The following is a 25,175-nucleotide window of genomic DNA, read 5'->3' on the forward strand; positions in this document are numbered from 1 at the left end:
CTGGAAAGATCCAGTGTTTTACATGCCCAAGGTGCATCATTGGGAATACTTCCCTGGCGTAAATTCCCCTCTGAGTGGCGAGAATTTCCACCCTTTCTTATTAGACCCCGTCTTTACCCAAGGGAATGGACTGACAGGAGAGTTCTGGGCATACAAGGATATCTTTATTCATGTGCTACGCAGTAAAAATCCAGAAACTGACTTCCACAAGGTGCAAAGATGGTGAACAGTTGCCATTTCACTGTAGATTAGACAAATTCATGGAATTTGTTGATTACATCAACAACTTAAGGATGGCTAACCTAGAGGATCAGAGGTGTATTACACGGATGACCAGGGAACCGGAAACCAAGCCCTATGAAGAAAGACTGAAAGAACTGGACATGTTTAGCAATGAGAAAAGAAGACTGAGAGGAGAGAGGGGAGCATTTTTCAAAGACTTTAAAGGCTGTCCTACAGAGGAGGGGCAGGATCTGTTCTCTGCCATCCCAGAGTGCAGGACACCCAACAATGGACTCAGGCTATAGGAAGCCAGATTTCAGCTGAAAATCAGGTAAAACTTCCCAACTGTTAGAGCAGTACAACGATGGAACCAATGACCTCAAAGGGAGGTGATGAGTGCTCCAACACTGCAGGCATTCAAAATTGGACCACCCTCTGTCCTACTTGCTTTGATTTAGATCAAAGCCTTGAGCAGGGGGTTCGACTCTATGGACTTATAGACCCCTTCCAATTCAATTTTTTTATGATTCTTTGTCTCTCTTTAGTCAAAGGGTTCCTTTCCTGCGAGGCATATTTTCTCTCTGTTAGTCCCCATTTTGCTCCTTGAAAAGCTCATCTACTCTGTTTTAACGTGCCATGAGAAAGCCAGTGTTTGTGACGGCACAGGGCTCTAAAATTCAAAGCATGGTTCCCTGAGATGGTCTTTGGCATAAACGGAGGAAGTGTAACCGAGGAAGCCCCCTGGATGCTCCGCCACCCCATGTCTCTGTCTCTCATCATTGACCAAGAGGAGAGAACTCTGTGGTTGACAGCCAGGGAGCCCAAGAGCCCTAGCCCATTAGCAAATGCTCTTCTTTTTCCTGACTGATATGCTAACCCTTAAGGCTGCTGTAGAATATCCAAGTACCAGCATTTCAGAGCAAACCCCCCCCCCCCCAAGTTTCTATCTCTTCCCCCCATGAATGCCACATTGGAATACATTGTGATCAGGGACACAGAATGGCAGAAAAGAAGCTATAGATAGCTCAGTGGTTAGGTATCTGGCTGTAGAGGTTGAGAATTTGATCCCTGATGGTGCCTCCTGGGAGTAGAGCCAGCCTGGGTGACCTTTGGCAAACTGCACAGTCCCAGCGATGCCCCCAGAAGAAGGGAAGGGGGAAACCACTTCTGAGTACTCTCCATCTGAAACACCTTGCAAAGGCCTTCCCATAAGTCAAAATGGACTTGATGGCATGTGGCTATTATTAAACCACCCTTCTACCCCTGAAGGGATGATCCGCCAGGATGCCACCACCCCCTGCCAACATCTCTCTGTCCCCCTTTCCCTTCTATCTCTAGACTCTCTCTCTCCCTTTTATCTTCAGGCACACATTCAGCAGGAAAATGGTGGGGCCATAGAAGCCTCCAGCTTTTATCTGTGATACAGCCAAGGTTTGCTTAAGACCTTGTGCTGCCTAAGACAGTCCTCACGCCCCGTTGCAACCGCAGGAAATGTGGCCGGACTGCAGTTCTCATAACCCCCGGTGAGCATCGTCAATGGTGAGAATCACTGGGGGTTGGAGCCCAATGAAGCGTAGAGGAGGGCTGGAAGGACTTCTGTCCATTTGTGTGAATGACGGAGACCATGAAGAAGAAGCAACGGGAAGAACCATACGTCAGCCCTGGCGATGAGGCACTCTCTCCCACCTGTAGGTAGCCAGCAAGCTTAAGGGCTGCTAGACTGACTTCCAAAACCACAGAGCCTTGTCCTCCAGCAGAAGGGAACAGCTTCGGTGGTTGCCCTTCTTCCACCAAGCAGCTCCTGGCCCTTTAAGACAAACGCCTCTTCACTGCCTAACGGTAGGGCCGGTCCTTTGTCTGCCCAGCCTGGTGGGCTCCCCATTTTCAATAAACTCTTGTAGTGATCTGAGTTGAGCTCGCTGGAACCTCTGTAAAGTGTACGCGGTCGGTATTATTTTAACGTGGAAACAAAAATACCAACACAACTCCAACAACACAAGGGAAAGGTTATTCATCCTACAATTATGTTAATATATTATTCATTGGTTGCAAAACGCAGAATTTCCTGACACTTTCAAAGAGTTAAAAACAACAACAACAACAACAACAACAACAACAACAACAACAAGGAAACAACACAGATGAGTGTCACCTCCAAGAACTTTCACTGAAAAATAAAACATAGTGAAGACATGTCTCGATACCTCTGACGTCAACAGTTCAAAGGATTGGACCTGAACATGCCATTCCTTTGGGGAACTGCCTTGTTTGTTTCTCCAGCTAAATAACATTTGGTCAGAAACATTTCTACAGGCTAATTAGCAAGGTTTGCTGGGTGTCTGAATCCCACCTGTACATTACCTTGTCAAGGAAAGTGCTTCCATCCTTTAAGACCCAGCCTGGGAGTTTTGATAGCCTTGGACTGCCGGAGAGAAGAAAAAAAGAAAGAAAGAAATGAGTGTTAATGGATTTTATGACAAAGTCAGCAGCCATTTTCAGGGTTGAAATCATTTCTGCTGCATTATAGCACAGTGAGGGCCTTAAGTATAACTGAACCCTACTAGACACTTAATAATTAGATGCCATCAATTTAATTGCAACTTTTTCCAGGGTTTCCTAGGATAAAAGTACTCAGAAGTGGTTTACCATTCCCTCCTTCTAAGGATGCTGTCCTAAGACCATGCAGCTTGCCCAAGGCTACAGAGGCTGGCTTTTCTCCCAAGTGGCACCCTGGGGATTCGAACTCTAAAATCCGTGGTTGTGTCGCTGGTACCCATCTCGCTCAGCCATCCAATCTGCATGGCCCTCAGGCAAGCTGCACCCTCCCAGAGCGCTCTCGGAAGAAGGGAATGGCCAGCATTTCTGATGGGTACGACCCTCACCCTAATTTTTTTTCCTCTCTCACCCAAGTTCATATTTCTATTGAAAAGCGCTCTTTCTACCTTCTGGTGGCCAAAATTTACAAACGAATTAAAGAGAAGGGACAGAAGGGCTGTAGCCAGCTCAGAACATTGAAAAATTTCCTTCTGTATTCCCGAGAAGGCATAAGGAGACTTATTGAGGCAAAATTAAATATTTTGAATCACTTATTTTGAGTGTCAAGGGGTTACTTAGAAGTGGGCCCTGCGGCAACCCACATTTATTTATTTTATTAGATTTATACCCCACCCATCTAGACAAATAGTCTACATGACCTATGCACGAACTATCAGTGGTCTCCCCAACCCTAAAGACTTCTTATGATTAACCCTGCTATCCTCAATGTTCAGAACGCATTGAAAATTTTTGATTAGTCAATGTTTCTGTCCAATTGGTCCAAAAAAACAATTGTGAACAAAACATTACTATTATTTTCTGCTTTTACAGGGGGAAATGAGAAGCTACTTAATAAAGACCTAATTGCAAATATTATAGGGACGGCAAGGTGAGAGATTGCTAAATGATGGAAAAATGCCCAAGATCATTCATTACAGACATTTTAGAAGGAGATGCGGCAAATGTTGTTGATGGAGAATCTGACTTAATAAGATCAGAATATACAGAGGAGAAATAAAGCACAGTCAATTTTATAAAACTTGGAAACCTTTATTAAAATACAACAATGAACTAAAGGAGAAGTCATATGATGTAGGAAATAATCCAGATTGCTCAGATTGTTGATCAGTAATTCTCTAAGATGGAATGGGGATTCAAAATTAAGTGTAATTTGTTAAATTGTGTGAATAGCTATTGTTTAGAATGTTAAAATATTGAAGTAGTAAGATGAAAAGTTAATTATATTATTTCTTTGTAATGTGATGGATTGTCCAAAATAAAGTAAGCTTTAAAAAAAGGAATGCATTGAATATTGCATTATGATGATGATCAAAAGAGCCTTTTAAGACACTGAGAGACCCAGGCCACTCTGCTGACCCTTGGAGATCACCCAACCTCTCCTTAAGGGCAAATAAAAGTTTGGTTTTGCTATTTCTTCTTGGGAAAGGTCCTTCTCTGTGGCTGCTCTCAGACTCTGGAACTCCCTGCCACTGGAGGCCAGCCTGGCCCCATCTTTGCTGTCCTTCCGCAAGCAGGCAAAGGCCTACCTCTTCAGGCAGGCTTTCTTTTAATGGCTGGTTGCCTGACCATGATCTTTTTAGATGGATATTATACACCACTGCTTTGACTAGCCGCCCAGAGTGATAGAATATATCAGATGGGCGGGATATAAATCGAACAAACAAACAAATAAAATAGATATTCAGTACTACTTGTATTTTCCATTATTGTGTTTTCCAATTCTCATTTTTAAACATTTGTATACTTATTCTCACATTAATACTGCCTTTTAACAAAATAAGACTCACATGGTATTCTCCCTCCGACAGTTGCAGGAGAAATGCAGGGAACAACAACAGCCACTCTTAGTGGCCTTCATAGACCTTACAAAAGCATTTGACTTGGTTAGCAGGGATGGCCTTTTCAAAATACTTCCCAAGATTGGATGTCCACCTCGTCTCCTTAACATCATCAGGTCCTTCCACGATGGAATGAAAGGCACTGCAGTTTTTGACGGCTCAACATCAGATCCCTTTGACATCCGAAGCGGAGTGAAACAGGGCTGTGTCCTCGCACCAACACTTTTTGGGATCTTTTTTGCTGTCATGCTGAAGCATGCCTTTGGAACTGCAACAGAAGGTGTCTATCTCCGGACTAGATCAGATGGAAAGCTCTTTAATCTCTCTAGATTGAGAGCAAAGACCAAAGTCCAGCTGAAATGCATGACGGACTTCCTCTTTGCAGACGATGCAGCCATTGTTGCCCACTCTGCTGAAGACCTCCAACAACTCATGAACCGTTTCAGCAAGGCCTGCCAAGACTTTGGACTAACAATCAGCCTGAAGAAAACACAAGTCATGGGCCAGGGTGTGGACTCACCTCCCTCTATTACCATCTCCACACAAGAATTGGAGGTTGTTCATGACTTTGTGTACCTTGGCTCAACCATCTCTGACACCCTCTCTCTAGATGTCGAGCTGGATAAACGCATTGGGAAAGCAGCCACCATGTTCTCTAGACTCACAAAGAGAGTATGGCTCAATAAGAAACTGACAACACATACCAAGATCCAGGTCTATAGAGCCTGTGTCCTGAGCACACTCCTGTACTGCAGCGAGTCCTGGACCCTTTGTGCCCGGCAGGAGAGGAAGCTGAACACCTTCCATATGCGTTGCCTACGACGGATTTTTGGTATCACCTGGCAGGACAGAGTTCCAAATAGAGTAGTCCTAGAACGAGCTGGAATTTTCAGCATGCATACATTACTGAAACAGCGACGTCTACGCTGGCTTGGGCACGTTGTGAGAATGGCTGATGGTCGGATTCCAAAGGATCTCCTATATGGAGAATTAGTGCAGGGAAATCGCCCCCGAGGGAGACCACAGCTGCGATACAAGGATATCTGCAAGCGGGATCTGAAGGCCTTAGGAATAGACCTCAACAGATGGGAAACTCTGACATCTGATCGTTCAGCCTGGAGGCAGGCAGTGCATCACGGCCTCTCGCAATTTGAAGAGACCCTTGTCCAGCAGGCTGAGGCAAAGAGGAAGTCACAAAGGAAGCAAAACCAGGGAGCTGGACAGGGGACAGATTGGATTTGTCTCCAGTGTGGAAGGGATTGTCACTCTCGAATTGGCCTCCTCAGCCACACTAGACGCTGTTCCAAGTCCTCCATACAGAGCACGATACCATAGTCTTTCGAGACTGAAGGATGCCTACTACTATACTTATTCTCACATTAATACTGCCTTTTAACAAAATAAGATACCTCTTTATAGCCATTGTTCTTAGCTTTAAATATTGTCTTTTAATGATGTGAACCACCGTTGCATATTCATTGTTTTCAACTTAAAATATTGTCTTCCATTGTAATAAGCTGCCTTGGGTCCTTCTCAAGGAGAAAGGTGGGGGGGAAATATTTTAAATAAAGCCTTCATTTCTCAGCCTAACTTTCCTCACCGATGTGTCTGTGTTGGCAGTGGAATGCATTAATGATAGCCATCGGTAGCTAAGATATCTGTGGAGCCAGAGGTTCGGAGTTCGAATCCCTGCTGTGCTTCCTTGACGGTAGCTGGACCCGGATGATCCAGAGGGTCCCTTCCAGCTCTGCCATTCTAAGATCATCATCATTCTTATACCAGCTTGTTTTCCTTGGAAAAGAAGATGGGATAAAAACTCAAATTATTTCTTATTTAAGGGAGAGGAGTGGTTAAACTCTTTCTTTCCCGCAGGAGCGTTATGCGCTGCCGTCTTTGTAAGCACAGGATGTTCCTTTCTGATGATGCAAAGGCAGACAGGGAGCACAAGAGGATGACGCCTCTTTACCAGAAGCCTCCCAAAATAAAATAATGCGCCCTGATGGGTGTCTGACACGGTAATTAAGTGATTGATTAATCCCATGCAGTTCAAACCGTCACATAAATAAGGCGAGGAGATGTGCTGTTCTGCCAGACAAGAAAGGTTAACAGCCTTTCTCTGCAACTCGATTTCAACATCTCTGTCAGTCGCTTTGCAAGAGGAAAAGAAGGTTCCATTGACGGGGCTTTTCTGCAGGGAAAGCTGTATTCCTGGGGAAAGTATCTCTTCTTCCTCTTTTCTCCTTAGAAGGAGGAAGCTAGCTTGCAGGTGGTGACAGCAGCCATGAAATTAAAAGACGCCTGCTTCTTGGGAGGAAAGCGATGGCAAACCTAGACAGCATCTTAAAAAGCTGTCTTTTTAGACACATCCCCTTGCCGACAAAGGTCTGCATAGTCAAAACTATGGTTTTTCCAGTAGTGATGTATGGAAGTGAGAGCTGGATCATAAGGAAGGCTGGTCGCTGAAGAACTGATACTTTTGAATTGTGGTGCTGGAGGAGACTCTTGAGAGTCCCCTGGACTGCAAAGAGAACAAACCTATCCATTCTGAAGGAAATCAACCCTGAGTGCTCACTGGAAGGTCAGATCCTGAAGCTGAGGCTCCAAGACTTTGGCCATCTCATGAAAAGAGAAGACTCCCTGGAAAAGACCCTGATGTTGGGAAAGTGTGAAGGCAGGAGGAGAAGGGGACGACAGAGGATGAGATGGTTGGTCAACATGAAGTGACCAACATGAATTTGACCCAGCTCTGGGAGGCCGTGGAAGACAGGAGGGCCTGGTGTGCTCTGGTCCATGGGATCACGAAGAGTTGTACACAACGACTAAACAACAAAAGCTTGACATCAGCTGTGTTCAACATAGGCCATCCAGTACAACTCTGGATGAGAAAGTCTAGGGTGCAATTCTGAGAAGTAGAACTTTATTTTATGAAAGTTTCTAGTCCTCATGACAAATTTAGAAAAAGCATATTATTACTCCTCTTTCTATCCAACTTTATGCTGTATGAGAAAGGTATACAGGGCCCAATGTGGAGCAGGAGGACTTTGAGGGAAACATTAAAGGAGAAGATTGGAATAAAATATGGTCACAAAGAATAATGAATATGTCTATAAGGGTAAAATAAAATTGTTATAAAGTAGCATGGAGATAAGACTGAATATAATAAATAAAAATATACCATCTCAATGCTGGAGATGCAAAAAGTAAAAAGGGACCTACATGCATATGTGCTGGATGTGTGAAATAAAAAACAATGGCCACTGGATTTTAAGGAAATTAGAGAAATCATTGGATGTGGTATTCAGATATCACGAATTACTGTCCTCCTGAATATAATTAAGAATGACTATTTGAAAAAAAGATCAGAAAGAGTTAGTTGTTATGGCAACAGTAGTAAGATTAATATTTGCACAGAATTGGAAAAGTGACAAACAAATTAACCTTGTAAGACTGGTATAAAGAAATGTGGAGCTTAGCAATTAATGATAAGTTAACAGGCGAAATGAACTTAAGAAGAGGAATGGTAAAGTCTAACGATTTCAAAGATGTATGGAATATGTATTTGGAATATGTCTTTTTGAAGGGGAAAGGCCACAGGCCAGCAGAAGAATTAATGTATTTTTTTGGAGAGGTACTGGGTGAAAAGGGGTAGGTTAGGCATCCTTCGGTCTTAAGAGACTATGTTAACGTGCTCGGTATGGAGGATTTGGAACAACATCTAGTGTGACTAAGAAGGCCAATTCGAGAGTGACAATAATCCCTTCCATACTGAAGACAAATACAGTCTGTCCCTGGTCCAGCTCCCTGGTTTTGCTGCTTTTGGGACTGCCTCTTGGCCTCGGCCTGCTGGACAAGGGTCTCTTCCAATTGGGAGAGGCCGTGATGCACTGCCTGCCTCCAGGCTGGACGGTCAGATGTCAAGGTTTCCCATCTCTTGAGGTCCATTCCTAAGGCCTTCAGATCCCACTTGCAGATATCCTTGTACCGCAGCTGTGGTCTCCCTCTGGGGTGATTTCCCTGCACTCATTCTTCATACAGGAAAACTTTCAGAATCCAATCATCAGCCATTCTCACAACATGCCTGAGCCAACGTAGACTTTCACTGTTTCAGTAATGTATACATGCTAAAAATTCTAAAAAAGAAGCGGGGGGTATAAACTCATACTGGTCATCTAGTCCGAAGAATGAAAGTGCCACAAGTGGGAAATGTTTATTGTGTATTGCATGTAGTCCCTACCGAGTTTGTATTTTAGCTTTATTTCTGTTATTTGTAACTTTCATTTTTATTAATTAAAAAAAAGAGAGCCCAGTCTTAAGAATACATCTGGTAGCCTGTCATTTTAAGCCTCTCTGTCCCACTCTAGTTTAAAGCACCCCACTAAAGTTACTAAGAACAATAATAACCATGTGATGTCAATTCAATTCTTATAGACTCTTTTTGGGTTTTTCTAGGTAGAAAATACTCAGAAATGGTTCATCATTCCCTTCTTCTGCAGGCTGCCCTGAGATGATGTAGCTGCCCAAGGCTACACAGGCTGGCTGTTCTCCCAGGAGACACAGTGGAGAATCGAACTCCTAACTTCTGGCTCTGCAGCCCGAGACCTAAATCGCCGAGCTATCCAGAGAGCAGCACTAAACTTAATCAGACCCATCTTGAGTTCCTCACCAGTCTCTGAAGCTCAGCGGGTCGGGTCCCTCTAGATGAGTGCACGTTGTCAGACGGTCCTGCCTCACTGGGAGCAACCTTCTACACTTTTCTTTCAAAAGATCTCTCTTTCAAAAGATCCTTCTTCCTTAGCGGGGTTAGAAACCGGGGCCACTTTTTTGGCAATTCACACACTCTGCCAACGAGCCACAGCCCTGTCCCAAAACACCCGGAGCACAGGACAAAATCTCTAGAAGAAGACCCACCACCTTTCCAGGTCCCCAGGTTCATCCTCTGTAGGAACCACCCGGGCTACCTACCTGCAGCCATCCAGGAAAGTACAGTGGTGCCTTGACTTACAAACTTAATCCGTCCCAGAAGGTGTTTGTAAGTCAAAACGTTCGTAAGTCGAATCAGCATTTCCCACAGGAATGCATTGAAAACCCGATTAATCCGTTCCGGCTGTTTTTTGTTTGTATGTAGAGGTGCTGTTTGTAAGTCGGAGCATTAGTTCCCATAGGAACTAATTAATTAATTAATTAATTAATTCTCCTGTTCCAGAAGGCTTTTAATTGAAATAACATTAACTGTGGGTCTTGATGATGGCAATTTTAATTGTATTTTAATTGTATTTTAATTGTATTTTAATCATTATATATTTTATTGTATTGAATTTTAATTGTTGTAAGCCGCCCAGAGACTTTTGGGTAGAGTGGGCGGCATATAAATTAAATAAATAAATAAAATAAATAAAACCAGTTAATCTGTCCTCTTCCACTAGGGGAAGAAACTTTTTTAACCTAAAATGACTTAGGTTTAAAAAAAAGGGCAAGAAAGGAGGGAGCGAGAGAATGAACACGTTTTAAACAGAACACCTTTAAAACTAAGCAGCTTTAAACCAAACCAAGCACCTTTAAAACTAATTTTTACATTTTAAAATTATAGTACCAGGCAGTCCAAAGTCCATTTCCTGCTTTCCCCACTTTTTTTTGTTTGTAAGTCAAAGCTCCGCTTGCAAGTCAAAGCAAAATTTTGTGAACAGAGCTGTTCGTAAGTCAAAATGTTTGCCCGTCGGGGCGTTCGTAAGTCAAGGCACCGCTGTAAAGTATTGCTGAACCAACAGGGAAAGCCGAGGACAAGAAATCTAAAGGGCATGGTTGCCCCGAAGCAAAGTTGAACTATGAAATTTTGCACGTTTTCCACGTGAGTCTTGCTGAGGGTGGTTGGGTTCCTCACACAGGAACTCCTGTTTGTGGGTGGGCTGCACCAAAACACAATGCAGGACGCGCCTATGGCGACAGCTGGAATCTTTCTCTCACCACTGCCATCATCATCATCATCTTAGAATGACAGAGCTGGAAGGGACCCTCTGGATCATCAAGTCCGGCTCCTGTCAAGGAAGCACCGAGGGGGAATCGAACTCCCAACCTCTGGCTTGGCAGCCAGGGACCTCAACCACTCTTGACGCTAAGGAGAGGCAACTGAGTTTCTAAAGCTGCTTTTGCAGCTTCTGTGGATCCCTACTGAATCTCACCCAAAAGCTGTGGGGGTGGGCGGGGGGGGGAGAGAAAGAAAAGCTAACTTTTAGGAACCAAAAAAAGTGGGATTTCTGCTGCCAGAGATGAAGGCTCTTACAATAAACAAGTTGGAGGGACTAGCTCCTTCTCCGGGACACAAAGAAACCCTAGAAGCAAGACAAGGAGCAGATATTTGGGCATTTACAGTGGTGCCTTGCTTAGCGATTGCTTCGTTTAACGATGTATTCGCTTTGCAATGGGTTTCTTTGAGGAATTTTCAGCATCGTTTAACGATGTTCTCTATGGGGGAATTTCACTTAACGATGTCTGTGTTTGCTCATTTTTAAGTGTCTTACAATGTTTGGAACATGTTTTAAATGGTTGGAATAGTTAGTCCACCTTGTGAAACCTATGCACACTTAGTTTGGCTTTCTTCTGAGTCTTCGTTAATTTTTGGTGATTTTTTGTTTTTTCCCCTCATTGAAATCCATTGGACGGACTCAGAAGAAAGCCAAACTAAGCGTGCATAGGTTTCACAAGTTGGACTAACTATTCCAACCATTTAAAACATATTCCAAACATTGTAAGACACTTAAAAATGAGTAAACACGGACATCGGAAAGCCATTCAGAAGCACTGAAGCCGGCTTCAGTGCTTTTGAATGGCTTTCCGTTGGGGAAACATTGTTTCACTTAGCGATGTTTCCTATGGGGATTTTCGCTTAATCCGTTCCCATTGGAACGGATTAACCGGTTTTCAATGCATTCCTATGGGAAATGGTGTTTTACTTCACGATGTTTCCCATAGCGATGGGTTTTTTGGAACCAATTAACATCGTTAAGCAAGGCACCACTGTATTTGTATTTCATGGACATTTTTCACTCAGATCTGGCTTTCTGGGATTCGCAGCAGGCGGCTGAAAACTGGGTGCCCATGTCTACTAAAGTCACCCATCTTTGCCCTACCCAGAATCCATCATGTTTATTTATCACGGTGATTCCCCCTCCTTTCTTCCACCACGTAATTCCAGGTGCTGACTAGACACAGACCAGCTTCGAGGCAGTCTCTGTGCTGAACTTAATCTGCTTTTCGAGCACCCAAAATGGCAGACGTTTCCACGGCTTTTTGCACACACACACACACATATAAATGGCTGGCATGCCTACACTTTAGATCTACCTCCCATTTATCTCTTCTTGCATGAAGAAGCCAGAAAGATGACAGATCTGTGACCTCACTTGCGCTGAGCTGCTGCTGCAATACTTTACTGGAGCTTAGAATAAATTATCTGGAAAACTGAATCGATAAATCCATAAAACGTTTTCCGTCTACTGAGCCAAAGGACGTTATTTTGATAAAGGGAATTTTTAAGTGGGCAAAGTCTATTTATGCCATCAGATGGTCCTGTGTGTTCATCTGAAATTTCCTCTCCCGTAACCCATCCCTGGGCCTTTTCCAGCAATACCATCATCCCCCAAATACACTGGAACTCCCCCCTTTGCCTTCCCAAAAAGCAGTTTAGGAAGCAGAAAGTAAAAACCAGGCAGAAATGGCACATACATACATGCATACATTACATTACATATATAGATGCATACCCTGTTTCCCCCCCCAAAAAAGAAAAAAGCTGAAAATAAGCCCTAGCATGATTTTTCAGGATGCTTGTCATATAAGCCCTACCCCAAAAATAAGCCCTAGTTAAGTGAAACCCTGCCCTCCACCCTTGTGAAGCAATCAGAAGAAGATGACAGAAGTGTATTTGAATAAATGTAGATGGCTGTACATGAAAAAAATGAACATCCCCTGAAAATAAGCTCTAATGCGTTTTTTCGAGCAAAAATTAATACTGTATAAGACTCTGTCTTATTTTTGGGGAAACACGGTATATACATTACATACATGAATGCACACATACATGCATGATGCTAGCGCATACCTCTGGACCAAAGGCAATGGGAGGAAGTGGAGAGTGGAGGTCATATCCAGCCCACAATCGAGCATGATGGTGGTAGATTTGAACTTGAGAATGTTGCATGGTACGGTCGGATGCCCAGACAAGCAGTACTACCAAAAGAAAACAAACAAACTCAGGATGAGATCAAAACCATAACCGGCGCTAATAAAAATAAGAAGCAAAAAGGGTTCGCGTAGCTGGAAGGATTTCGAAGAAGCGGGTCACAGGGTCGCTGTGTCAGCAAACACAGCCACGAGTTGAGCGGCTCCTTCAAGGCTCACACATTTGATTTGAAACAGGTTTTTTGTTTCGTAGACTGCAACCCATTTCATCAGACAGATCATATCATCAACCTCTTAGAATGGCAGGGCTGGAAGGGACCCTATAGATCAGTGGTCCTCAACCTTGGGCTTCCAGATGTTCTTGGACTTCAACTCCCAGAAATCCTGGCCAGAAGAGGTGGTGGTGAAGGCTTCTGGGAGTTGTAGTCCAAGAACATCTGGAGGCCCAAGGTTAGGGACCACTGCTATAGATCAGTGGTTCTTAACCTTGGGTTTCTCAGGAGTTTTGGACTGCAGCTCCCAGAAGCCTTCACCACCAGCTGTGCTGACTGGGGTTTCTGGGAGTTGCAGTTCAAAAGCATCCGAGTAACAAAGGTTAAGAACCACTGCTATAGATCACTGAATCCAGCCACCGTCAAGGAGGCTCTGTGGGGAACCGAACTCCTACCACTGAGCAATCCCAGCAGTTCTTGCATCTGATGACAGAAGCTGCCGTCCAGCACAGCCCATCCCAGATAAAACTTGCTTGTAGTTACAGTGCCGTGTGATTATTTGTGGATAGGGAGGAGAAAGCTATAGAAGACTGCTGCCCTTATCACCTTCTAGCATGTGAACAGTACCATTGCAATGATCTGTTTTTCCCTCTGTTTAATTTCATAGATCTGTGATCAAAATGATCTTATTATGGCTTATGGCATTTCAGCTGCACCTTTTATTTCCTCTGCTGCATTGACCAAACTCTAGCTAGTAGTAACTCCCACTTTCTCCAGAACAGCTAGAGATTCATAGGCTGTCACATAACCCTCTGCGCTGGAACCCATTGAGCAGCAACAAAGGTACTGAAGTGCACTGTGTATTTATTTATTTATTTGTTCGATTTATATTCCTCCCATCTGGTAAATTCTACCACTCTGTAGCAACGTGCCACTCCTTAAAGTATTGCTTTGGCTTCCTTCTGCATTGCTTGTTCCGTCTCTCTAGCTGTGGACCACGCTGACGTCCTCTCTGAGAAGAGCAGGACAAATGGTGAAGAGATTCTGCAACAGAATGGTAGAATATGATGTACACTGGTCCGGAAGATCCTGATCACTCAGAGAGGTGGAAAAATGCAGCACTGACATCTCTTTTGCCCCAAAACTTCCAAAGTGAACCCATCTCCTAATAAGTATCAATGGAGAGGCCAAACCAAATACAGTACACACAACTAAAACACAGAAGGCAGGTGTGTACAGACTGCTAGGAATTCAGTTTACCAACCTCGGAAGGACAGAAGGCTGAGTGAACCTTGAGCCAGTTACTTGGGATTGAACCTGGGTTGTTATCAGAGTTTTGGCTGCGATACAGTCATTTAACCACGGCACCAACAATTATTCATACATTTGTGAGTTCATTCATTCAGTTTCTCTACCATCACCATTCTGGCTACAAGACCACTCTGGTTGGTTCACAACATGATAAAACAACAATTAACACTTTAAATAAATTCACAACATAACAATACAAACATTAAATTAACCACATCGATCAACTTAAAGAAAAAAGCAACATTAAAACAACTAATTAATAAAGACAAGGTGACGGAATGGATAACTTAAACGCCGACAACACCTCTATGCTCTGGGAAAACTTGTCTAAACAGCCAAGTTTTTGAAGAACTGTTGAAAATTCCCAGTAAAGGGGCTAGGAATATTTCAAGCAGGAGATTATTTCACAAGTGAGGAGCAACCACTGAGAAGATTCAGTTTCTGGTCTTCTCTTTCCGGGCCTCTCTTGAGGTCAACGCTCTTAGCCACCTGGCCTGGGAAGATCAAGAAGATCTCACTGGAAGAAGGTATTCTGCCAGATATCAAGGTCTCAATCCCAAACCATTTAGGGCCTTGTATACTGTATAAACCAAACCATTTAGGGCCTTGTATACTGTAATGAGGGTAAAAGAGGAGAGTGCAAAAAACGGTCTGAAACTCAACATCAAAAAAACCTAAGATCATGGCCACTGGTCCCATCACCTCCTGGCAAATAGAAGGGCAGGATATGGAGGCAGTGACAGATTTTACTTTCTTGGGCTCCATAATCACTGCAGATGGAGACAGCAGCCACGAAATTAAAAGACGCCTGCTTCTTGGGAGGAAAGCGATGACAAACCTAGACAGCATCTTAAAAAGCAGAGACATCACCTTGCCAACAAAAGTCCAAATAGTCAAAGCTATGGTTTTTCCTGTTGTGATGTATGGAAGTGAGAGCTGGACCATAAAGAAAGCTGACCGCCGAAGAATTAATGCCTTTGAATTGTGGTGCTGGAGGAGACTCTTGAGAGTCCCCTGGACTGCAAGGAGAACAAACCTATCAATTCTAAAGGAAATCAACCCTGAGTGCTCACTGGAAGGACAGATCCTGAAGCTGAGGCTCCAGTACTTTGGCCATCTCATGAGAAGAAAAGACTCCCTGGAAAAGACCCTGATGTTGGGAAAGTGTGAGGGCAAGAGCAGAAGGGGACAACAGAGGATGAGATGGCTGGACAGGGTCACCGAAGCGACCAACATGAATCTGACCCAACTCCGGGAGGCAGTGGAAGACGGGAGGGCCTGGCGGGCTCTGGTCCATGGGGTCACGAAGAGTCGGACACAACTAAACGAACAATACTGTATAAGCATCATCACAATGAAGCTGGAATGGAAAAGAACAGGTACCCACTGCAAGAGAGCCAGAATAGGGCAGATGTGATGCCTTTATTTACTTAACTCAATAATCTGGTTGCCATATTCTGGACCTGCTGGATTTTCCATCGCAGATTCATGGGAAGCCCCACGTAGGGAGCTTTACAGTCGTCTAATCTCAGGACTACCACTGTATGGACCACAGTGGTGAGAGAACCCGGTGTCAAGGTAGGGCAATCAGCTTTAGATAGAAATAAGCAGATCAGACCACAGACGCTACCTGCGATGTCATTGATAGCGCTGGGTCCAAAAGTATGCCCAGAATGGGAAGCTCATCTTTAGTGGGGAGAGTAGCCCCTCCAAAAGAGAAGGGTGTCCCCAAGTGGCAGACATTAGGGGCACCCACCCACAGGACCTCCACTTTGTCCGGGTTCAGCCTCAGTCTGTTGTCCCTCATCCATCCCAGCACAGCGTCCAGGCAGTGCTCAAGGGACAGGACGGCATCCACTGCAGAAGGATGGAGAGATAGAGCTGAGCATCATCTGCATATTGTTGACACAGAGCTCCAAAACTCCTGATGACCTCCACCGGAGGCCTCATATAGATACTGAACAACGGTGGGGAGATGATTGACCCCTGAAGGAGGCCACAATTAAGAGTCCAAGGGGTGGACCTCACCTCCCCAAATTGTCATCTTTAAGGACGGTCGTTGGGGAAGGACTGAAACCAGGACAAAGTCTGGCCACTGATAACCAACCCAGATGGCCTTTTATTTATATTTATTTATTTATTTATTTATTTTATTTCTATCCCGCCTATCTGATCATATTAGACCACTCTAGGCGGCTTACAGTAAAAACAACAATGTAATTTTAAGACTTTACAGCAGAAACGTAAATAAAAAAATAAAGAACAGAATAAGAAGAAAAAAAAAGATCGTCAAGGGTTTTCTGTTGGGAAGGCCCGCCTATACATCAATGTTTTTAGTTGTTTCTTAAAAATGCCCAGCGAGGGAGCCGCGCGAATCTCAGGGGGCAAGTTGTTCCAAAGGCGAGGAGCCACCGCCGAGAAGGCCCGGTTTCTGGTCTTTTCCTTTCGGGCCTCTCTCGGCGTTAGGCTCCTCAGCCTTATCTCCTGGCTCGCGCGAGTGACACGGGTAGATCTAGGTGGGAGAAGGCGTTCCATGATCTGCTGTGAGATTAAGGAGGACCAGCAGTGGCATTTTGCCCCTGCCGATCTCCCTCCAAAGGTCATCTTGCAGGGCAACCAATGCCATCTCCATGCCATGATGTGGCGCGAAGATGAATCCAGACTGGAATGGATTACTAGGCATTGGGTCTTCTCCAGGACTGCCTGCAGCTGACCAGCCACCACCCTCTCCACTAGTTTGCTTAAAAATGGAACATTGGTGACAAACCAGAACCATCCATTTAAAAAACCCTACTCAGGCAGCCAGTCCCTCAAGGAAAGCTTGCTTGAAGAAAAAAGGTCCTCGTCTGTTTGCGGAAGGACAGCAAAGATGGAGCTAATCTGAGACAGTGAGTTCCATAGTTTAGGGGCAGTGACACAGAAGGGAGAAACAAAGGGCAAACCACCACTAAAACAAAGCAGAACCAAGAACCCCGCAGTGGGACGAGGGCACAAAGCAGGGCCTATTTCGCAACTTGATCTGGACCCGAGTTCGAAAAAGTTACCCTTTTAAGTTTTGCTGGTTGGAGGATTCGGAGCGTCGGAGATATCGAAAGTAACTTTTCCAAGCTTTGATCTTAACTAGCCGGGAAAGGAAAGTGAATTGGGCCAGGAGGTAGAATTATTTATTTCCCTAACATTTATCCGTGGACTGGTCTTCGATTTTGGCCACCTGGATGGAATTTCCAGTTGTTTCACCCTAGTGACAGCCCTGATTCGAGATGTTCTGCAGATATTTAAAAGAGAAAGAATCATCCTGAGCAGAGTGGGCTCGCCAGCTCCCATCAACGATAACTGTTGAGGCCGAGATGCACCATCTTGACCTCTGCCACCCAGACCCTCGCTTGGTGGACGGAGCCAGGAAAGAAAGAGTAAGAATTTGCTTCTACCCTTTCTACAGTCGGATGCTTTGGCACCTCCTGAAGGAAGGGGCATATTCATGCTGCCACTTAAGAGCTATCAACGCACAGATAGATCCTGCGCTGACACTAAGTGGTAAAGAATTACCCGCCATTCGAGACGGAAATTAGGAAGCGCAATGCCAAGCCTGAGTTCTCTTAGCACTTACCAGATGGCTCTCGAGGATTTCCACTCTGCCACCCTATTAAATCGTAATCACTAAGTGTGGGAGAGCAAAACCCGTTTGTGTACATGCAAGAGAATTTCCAAGATACAAACAGGCTGAGAGTTAACACAAAGAACGACTTTACACGCTTAGATCGGGGCTAGTTTGAAGTTCAAATGGTCTGTAGAACCTGCAGTGTAAGGTCAGGGAATTTTTGACTCTCCTGATCATCATCATCATAACTAGCTATAACTGCAGCTCTTGCCATTTGGGTGGGCATTTGAGGAGTTAAATGTCCAAAACACTTTGAGGCACAAAGTTCTTCGTGCCTGCTGTAAAGGTGAGCATGTCAATTTTATAAAAATCAGTATGGAAAAATCAGTATACAAAGGTGAGAGGGTCTCCTGCTTCCAATGTATGGCCCTCTGGACTAACAACTTTTTCTTTTGCTCTCTTTCTCTGTGTCTCCCCCTCTTTATTCAGACAGCAAATAATGCTTGCTAGGTAAAGGTTTCCCTTGACATTTAGTCCAGTTGTGTCCGATTCTAGAGCGCGGTGCTCATCCCCAACTCCAAGCCATAGAGCCAGCGTTTGTCCGAAGATAGTTTCCGTGGTCACGTGGCCAGCACGACTACACACGGAACACCGTGACCTTCCCACAGAGGTGGTGCCTGTTTATCGACATGCATTTATATGCTTTCGACCGGCTAGGTTGGCAGGAGCTGGGACAAGCGACGGAAGCTCCCTCCGTCACGTGGATTCTATCTTACGACGGCTGGTCTTCTGACCCTGCAGCACAGAGGCTTCTGCGGTTTAACCCACAGCGCCACCAGGTCCCCTGTTGCTTGTTAGGACTCCATTGAAGCTTATTTGCTTTTCATGCCCTCTGGACATCTGTAACCACCTCTAAAGGAAAAAGGAAAGGGGTGGATGTATACGGGTGGCTGCTCACACTTCACTGACCCATGTCATCACTCCTGTCTGTCACAGAGAGGTCCGGCTGGGTTGTGAGTGGATGAAATTTTGACATCGCATTGTTGTTTGAACGCGCTGTAAGCAATCACAAGCAAGCCTTCAGAATGGCCCATCAGGGTGTTCAAGCAACTGCCACAAAATTTTGCTCTGCCGACAGGTGCTGCCGAGGCTGCTCCTCAAAAGCTGGCCGCTCCGTTTTTCCGGAAGGCTTGGGAAGAACATGAAGATTGACCTTCCTGTGGCACCCATTCTCTCTTTGAATCTCTCCGTGTGAAAGACAAGTTCGCTCACAGGCAGCTTCTCTTCCCTTTGCTACAAGCTTTAAGAATGAGAAGATGGCCCAGCCCGGTTTAGATCTTTGGAACGAAAAGCCGAGCCAAAACCACCCTGAGACTTAACAATGCAGATAAAACACAACAGGGACAACAACAGAGAACCCTGTGCTGACACCTGAAAAATTATTATGGCTTTTTTGGGGGGGGGGTGTGAGCAGAGACTACCTTGCTACCTCCACGCAGGACCTAACAGCTGTTTGCCTCATCAGAAAAATGTTCTGATGTGCCGTCACATCGCCTTCAAATTATGTCGACCCCATTAACGAGCGATCTCCAAAATGTCCTGCCCTCAACTGCCCTGTTCTTGTAAACTCAAGCCTTGTGCCTTCCTTTAGGGAGTCCGTCCATCTTGCATTATTGGGTCTTCCTCTTTTCCTGCTGCCTTTCCACCTTTCCCAGCATGAGGGTCTTTTCCAAAAGAATCCTGCCTTCTCGGGACATGTCCAAAGTAGGACAGCCTCGGTTTCAACATTTTGGCCTCCAGAGATCATTTTAGAGTTTTATTCGCTCTGGGACCTACTTCTTTTGTCATTCTGGCCATCACGGATATTCAAAAAAAAAGCTCTCCTCTATGGGGTGACATTTGAAACCAATGAGGTTTTTTTAAAAAAAGAAACGTTAGGTAGTAAGAATAGGACATAACACGGAAGATGAGCCCTTTTCCAAGACAACAGCTTTTTCTTAACAAAAAAAAAAAGGTGAGTGGGTTTCTGGGCCAAAGATACAGGTACACAAAAAACAAGATGTGGTTTTGCAGGGAGACCCCTAAAGCACTCTGTGCATGCTCAAAAAACACAGCCTTCCACCCTTTCCTTGGCTTTCAAGCCCAAAAAACAAAAACACTCCGGAGCCATCAAAATCCATGAGGAGCTGAAACTTTTAACAATCCATGAAACTCTTCCTTGGCATGATGGATCGATACCTGTTCATGGCTGGATTAAAATGTGGTTTCTGTTTAAATGGGTGTGTGTGTGTGGAGAATATTGGGGGGACGAAACAGGGCTTTTGATCCCTTGACCCCTGAGGGATGGAGAAGAAAGGGGCGGGAAAGGAGGAGGAGGAGGAGAAAGAATGCCATTTAAGGAATTAATTAATCTTGCTCAAATGCAAATTCCTCACCCAAATTGGGTCAAAGAGCTACAGCCCACCTCCCCCTAAGTGGCAAGTGGGGTGAAATGGGGTGTCCCCCTCATATCCTTCCCCTACCAAGTCTATCCCAACCCTTCCCCCCCCCCCAGGACCAACACACTCACCAGCTTCATGCTTTCGCCCGACTCTATTTCGCCCAGACCATCCTCCTGACGCTTTCCTGGCCCGGCCCGCTCCCAAAGGCCTCCTGGGAAATGTAGTCCGCGGCTCCGCCCGCTTTTTATGAGTCCCCTCTCCTCTTCCTAACCCCACGAATGAAGTCATCGCCCGGCCTTTCCGTCCCGCAAAGCCCGCTGGGAAGCGTAGTCTTCTCCCCCCTCCTCCTCTTCTCTCCCTCCCTCCCTCCCCTCATCTGCCGCCATTCCATTGGCTCGGCCGCTCGAGCGCGGCCTGCTGGGAGTCGTAGTTCCCCTCTGCCGCCTCTCCCCAGCCACCTTAGGGGAGGGAGAACTACAAGTCCCAGGGCTTCCCCGCGGCGGCAGGTGGGAGCTTGGATGTTGATATCAACATGGCGCTTGTCAGACAGACAAAGACAGTCAGTCTGGTCTGATTGAGCCCAAAGGGGAGCAGGAAGGAGGGGGGAGGCGCCTTTCCCCCCCCCTTTTAAAATTTTTCTTGGGGGGGGGCAGCCTCGGAGAGCAGGGGCTGGGGGCTTGATCCGTGAGGAACCCCGGGCAGCATCCTTTCCTTTTATTTAGCAGGCTCCTCTCTCTCTTTTTTCTTAATTTATTTTTTTTAAGAGGAGAGGGGAAAAAAAAAAAGGGGGGGAATTCCCTTTATTTTTTTCCACCTTTTTGGGGGAGCTACCCGCCACTTCTCCTGCTCCATGGTCAAGCGGAGAGGAAGGGATCCGGACCCAAAGGTGAGTGTCCTTTGAGGAGGGAAGGGCAGGATCCCGGAAACGTGGAGCGATCTTGCCAAAAGGCGACCCAAAAGGGGGGGGGGTGTCGTGGCTTCTCTCTCTCCCCCCCTTCTGCCTTTTGTTTTAATTTTTTTGGGGGGGAGAGTCTGTCTGGTTGGAGAAATTCAGAATTCCCCCCCCCCTTTTTTTCTGGTTTTCTTTTTCTTCTCTGTCTTTTTTTTTTCCTTCTTTTTTGGGGGGGTGTCAAGAAGGGTTGGGTGGGAAGGAAGCGACCCTTCCCTCCAAGCTTCTCAAGTGACTTTGTGGTGTGTGTTTGTGTGAGAAGATTTTAGAGTTTGTGGGCTGGGGAAAGGGGAAAAGATCAAAATCCCACCCACCCCTTTTCTGTGCTGAACAGGCAAAAAAAAAAAAAAAAAAAAAAGGTTGATGAATTCGATTTTTTTTAAAAAATGGTTTTGGTTTCCTTTTTTATATATATATATGTAACAGGGAAGTTCAAAAGCTCGGGATAGGAGGGTCCCCTTGAAAGGGGATGGTGTCGAGCAAAAGAGGTGGAGAGGAGAGGCTTCTTTGAATGTCCAGTCAAGATCACTCTGATCACAGGTTATTTGCCGGTGAACTCCCTTGAGCTGGTGCAGAGGCAAAAAAAGAAAATACGGTCCCCCACCTTGCCTCACTTTGGACATCATGGGGCTGACAAGTTAGGATGATTCAGATCTGCGAGATGGTTGATTGGAAACAGAGGCTGACCGTCGTGCCTTTTCGGGGGTTAATTACACTAAGCCAGGGTGCAGGGAAGAAGAGAGAAGAGGGTGTCATATTGTCTGCTTTTGAGTTTGGGATTTTTCTAGGCGTCTGGAAAAAAACAACAGCACCCAGGTTACTAGATGAGAAACCAGCTTGCGCGTTACATGAAATCAAGCCAGACCTGGAGGCTGAAACAACTGATTCCGAACAAGTATGTTCTTCTTTCTCTTTCTCGGTCAAGGTGCTGATCCCTCGGGGCGTAAGAAAAGTCAACCAGGGACATGGCAGAGCTGCAGGTCTCTCCCAAGTTTTGTGAGAACAACGTGGGCAAGACATTTGGGCTTTGCAGCATTGGTGTGTGGGGATGATCCAGGGATGGGAGGGGGGCAGCCCTTGTGTTTGCTACTTTCCTGCTGGGGTTTGCTAGACCCTATTACAAGGTGCAAAAGAAATTAGCTTGTCTGGAATATTAGGGGAAGGGCAGAGGATGGATTTTATTCCCGATAGCCTTGCAGGGCGGTTGCTCGCTTCCTCCAGGGCGCTTCAAATCGGAATGTATTTTAAAGGAGGTGGCAGGAAGTAGGGCATGATAGAGCGAGAGGGTTCGAATTTCATCCCAGCTATGTTTTCTAGGTGAACGGATCCTGAACGGGGCATAGACCACGTTCCCTGTTGCTTCATTAAACCCTAGTTTTAACGAAACTTTAATAGCCTTGCTTGCTCTCTCTGACACGCTCAAATCGGCTGAAATGTTTTGACTTCGCTGTGTTTTGGGTTTGGAGTGTGTGTGGGTTTCTTGCTGGGCTTTTGGGGGCGACGAGCATTCCCGTGTGCATCTCCCATGTGCATCGTGTGCACAGGTTGGAAAGGGAGATGGCGGTGCCCCTCTCGAGAGGACTGAAAGGTGGCTGGCTGACGGGTCTCTGGCGGAAGGGGGAGTCCTGCAGCTGAGCCGTGGGGTGTGCCAGGCTCTTGCGCTGCAGGGACTGGCCGGGGGAGGCCTGTTGCAAAGAAGGAGAGCGTGACAGGAGGGTTTTGCAAACTGTTGCTGCGCCTCCATCTTCCAAAGCGTTGCATCTGCGGTGGAAGTGTCGGTTTCAAACAAGAGTGTGGGATTACTGTGGCACTGGGATAGCTTAAGTGTAAAAATAGGTGTGTTTGTGCGTCTAGGATGGCTCAGGCCTGTTTTGCATATAAGCAAGGGATGTGTGATCATCAATGCTTGGGCATGCTCTCTGTGTGAGGCTGCTCTGGAAGAGTATCTCAGCCATCTAAAACTTGACGCCAGCGTCTGAGAATTTGAGAAGTCCCTTCCCCACCCGAGAAAGGGTGTGCCACAAAGTAAGATGGTATGGATTTGAACTTGTTTTCACTTTGTATGTATTCTGTTCCTGCCCTGATGGATTGTTTTTTTGTGGGGGGGTGTTGAAAAAGTGGGAAGAAGTGGTTCGCAAACATGACGGTGCTCCAGATGGTAGATCTGTTGAACCTTCAGTAAAAATGTGAGGCGAGTAGACCATTGATTAATAGACTTGCCATGGGTCCTATTTTAAGTAGATTCCGACTGCAGCCTCAGGGAACAGATTTTAGGTGTCATGGATAGATGGGAGAGAATTATTGATCATTTATTTATTTGTTTGATTTATATACCGCCCCATTAGTGCAACGTACTCTTCTGGGGCAGTTTGCAACAATAGATACAATGTCCAGTGCTAAAGAATAAGTACACAAGAATTAAAAAGTTAGTAGAATGAGGATCCGAGGCGCTAAAGACCGTTACCTGTAGGACGGCAAATCCAAACGTAAATCCAAACGGGTTGATGTGGAAAGCCTCTCTGAAAAGCAATGTTTTAAGTTGTTTTTCTGAATGTTAGGCCAGGCGGACCACCACCGGGAGCTGCTTCCGCAACATCGGAGCCCCGGCGAAGGTGGTGTTTTGGTTTCATTTAACTGCATTTTTACCGGCGAGAAGTGGTCTTTGTGAAAGTTGACTGGCTCAAGGCCTTGCACACTCGGTTTGGTACAGACGAGACGCCCTGTTCAGCTTTACCTCAGGCAGTGGAATAGGTTTGGTCCTTCCTGATTTCTCTTCTTGAAAAAACCCTCTTGGTTTCAAGCCCAAAAGACCAGTAATGGATTTGTTCGGTGAGTCAAAGATAGTGGTTATGGCCATATTTTTAAGAGGCTAAGCTGGGAATGGACCCCCATCCCCGGTTGAAATCTCATCCTAGTCCAGAAATCGTTATCAATGAAATCCTATACGAGTCTCGTCCATTAGTAAAAATTGGCAGGTACGCAAGCCACTTAGGAGGGCTCTTTTTTCTCAGATTCAGCTGTTTCCAGCTATAGCACATGGATAGGAAGACTGGCCTACCTTACAGTGGTGTTTTGTAGGGGCTGGAAGAGAGAATGTGTGTGTAAAGTTTGAGTCCAGGTTCGAGATCTTATTATTACTGTTTTCCAGATGCAGGCAACACCGTTCCCAAAACGGGAGGGTGGTTTTAAGAGTGGGGTCTCCTTGGTTATCTAGATTTTCTCGTTATTCTTAAGAAGTAATTAAAAAAAAAATCTTCTGTGTGCTTCCGTTGGAGGGGTCGTGGAGGTTCCTTTTGTGTTAATGCCTCATCATTATCTGTGCAGGAACCATTTTTCTCGACTGTATTTTTAAAGGGTTCATTGATGGTGGTAGGAAAAGAGGAGCTCCTAACAAGAGATGGATTGACCCAACCAAGGAAGCCATGGTCCTTTTCTTTTTTGGAAAGTCATTGATTTGTAAGGTCACCATCCGTCCGGGACAACTTGGTAGTGCAGAATCAGGCCAAGTTGCAGAGAGTGTGCAGCCTTTTGCCACTTAGGCTTGGATAGCTCTTGGGGGGGAGAGGCTGTGTAAGAGAGCTTGTGAAGAAGGAAGGAAGGAAGGAAGGAAGGAAGGAAGGAAGGAAGGAAGGAAGAGGTGTAATGCAGACTTACCCCCCTTTTGAATGGGAGTCCTGTTTTGATTCAGCCGAGGAGCAGCAGGTGGCTTAGAACAAAGGGGCTGCTTTACTCATGGAATGCATGGAATTGAACGGGGAGGTGTTTGCTGCATGAGCATAACAAAGCGGCTGCACACTGAGTTTTGCTCTTGGACTGTCTCGCTGGATATTCTGTGCTGCGACTGGAAAGTTATGAGCCTGCCCGGGTGTGAAG

The 25,175-nt window shown here is 45.5% G+C and overlaps 2 protein-coding genes across 9 annotated transcripts in view; one reads left to right on the forward strand and one right to left on the reverse strand.

The window, feature by feature from the left end:
• The window catches only part of INTS9 (integrator complex subunit 9), an 82,728-nt gene extending 62,095 nt beyond the window's left edge, over positions 1 to 20,633 (reverse strand). The window contains exons 1-3 of the mRNA XM_072986470.2: positions 20,482 to 20,633; positions 12,712 to 12,839; positions 2,584 to 2,644 (exon numbers count right to left, since the gene is read on the reverse strand). Of these exons, the coding sequence (XP_072842571.2) occupies positions 2,584 to 2,644; positions 12,712 to 12,839; positions 20,482 to 20,490 (198 nt within the window). The 5' untranslated portion in view covers positions 20,491 to 20,633. The remainder of the gene's footprint in view (positions 1 to 2,583; positions 2,645 to 12,711; positions 12,840 to 20,481) is intronic.
• A 206-nt stretch (positions 20,634 to 20,839) lies between these two features.
• HMBOX1 (homeobox containing 1) overlaps positions 20,840 to 25,175 on the forward strand; it is a 130,788-nt gene continuing 126,452 nt past the window's right edge. For 6 of the 8 annotated variants that reach the window (XM_072986517.2, XM_072986537.2, XM_072986524.2 and 3 more), the window contains exon 1: positions 20,840 to 21,239. The gene's annotated coding sequence lies outside the window, so the exon portion shown is untranslated. Of the gene's footprint in view, positions 21,240 to 21,713; positions 22,198 to 25,175 lie in introns of those variants that run through there. The other 2 variants (XM_072986523.2, XM_072986519.2) reach the window with 2 other exon arrangements.

This window comes from Pogona vitticeps, chromosome 1 (assembly GCF_051106095.1).
Source record: "Pogona vitticeps strain Pit_001003342236 chromosome 1, PviZW2.1, whole genome shotgun sequence".
NCBI lineage: Eukaryota > Metazoa > Chordata > Lepidosauria > Squamata > Agamidae > Pogona > Pogona vitticeps.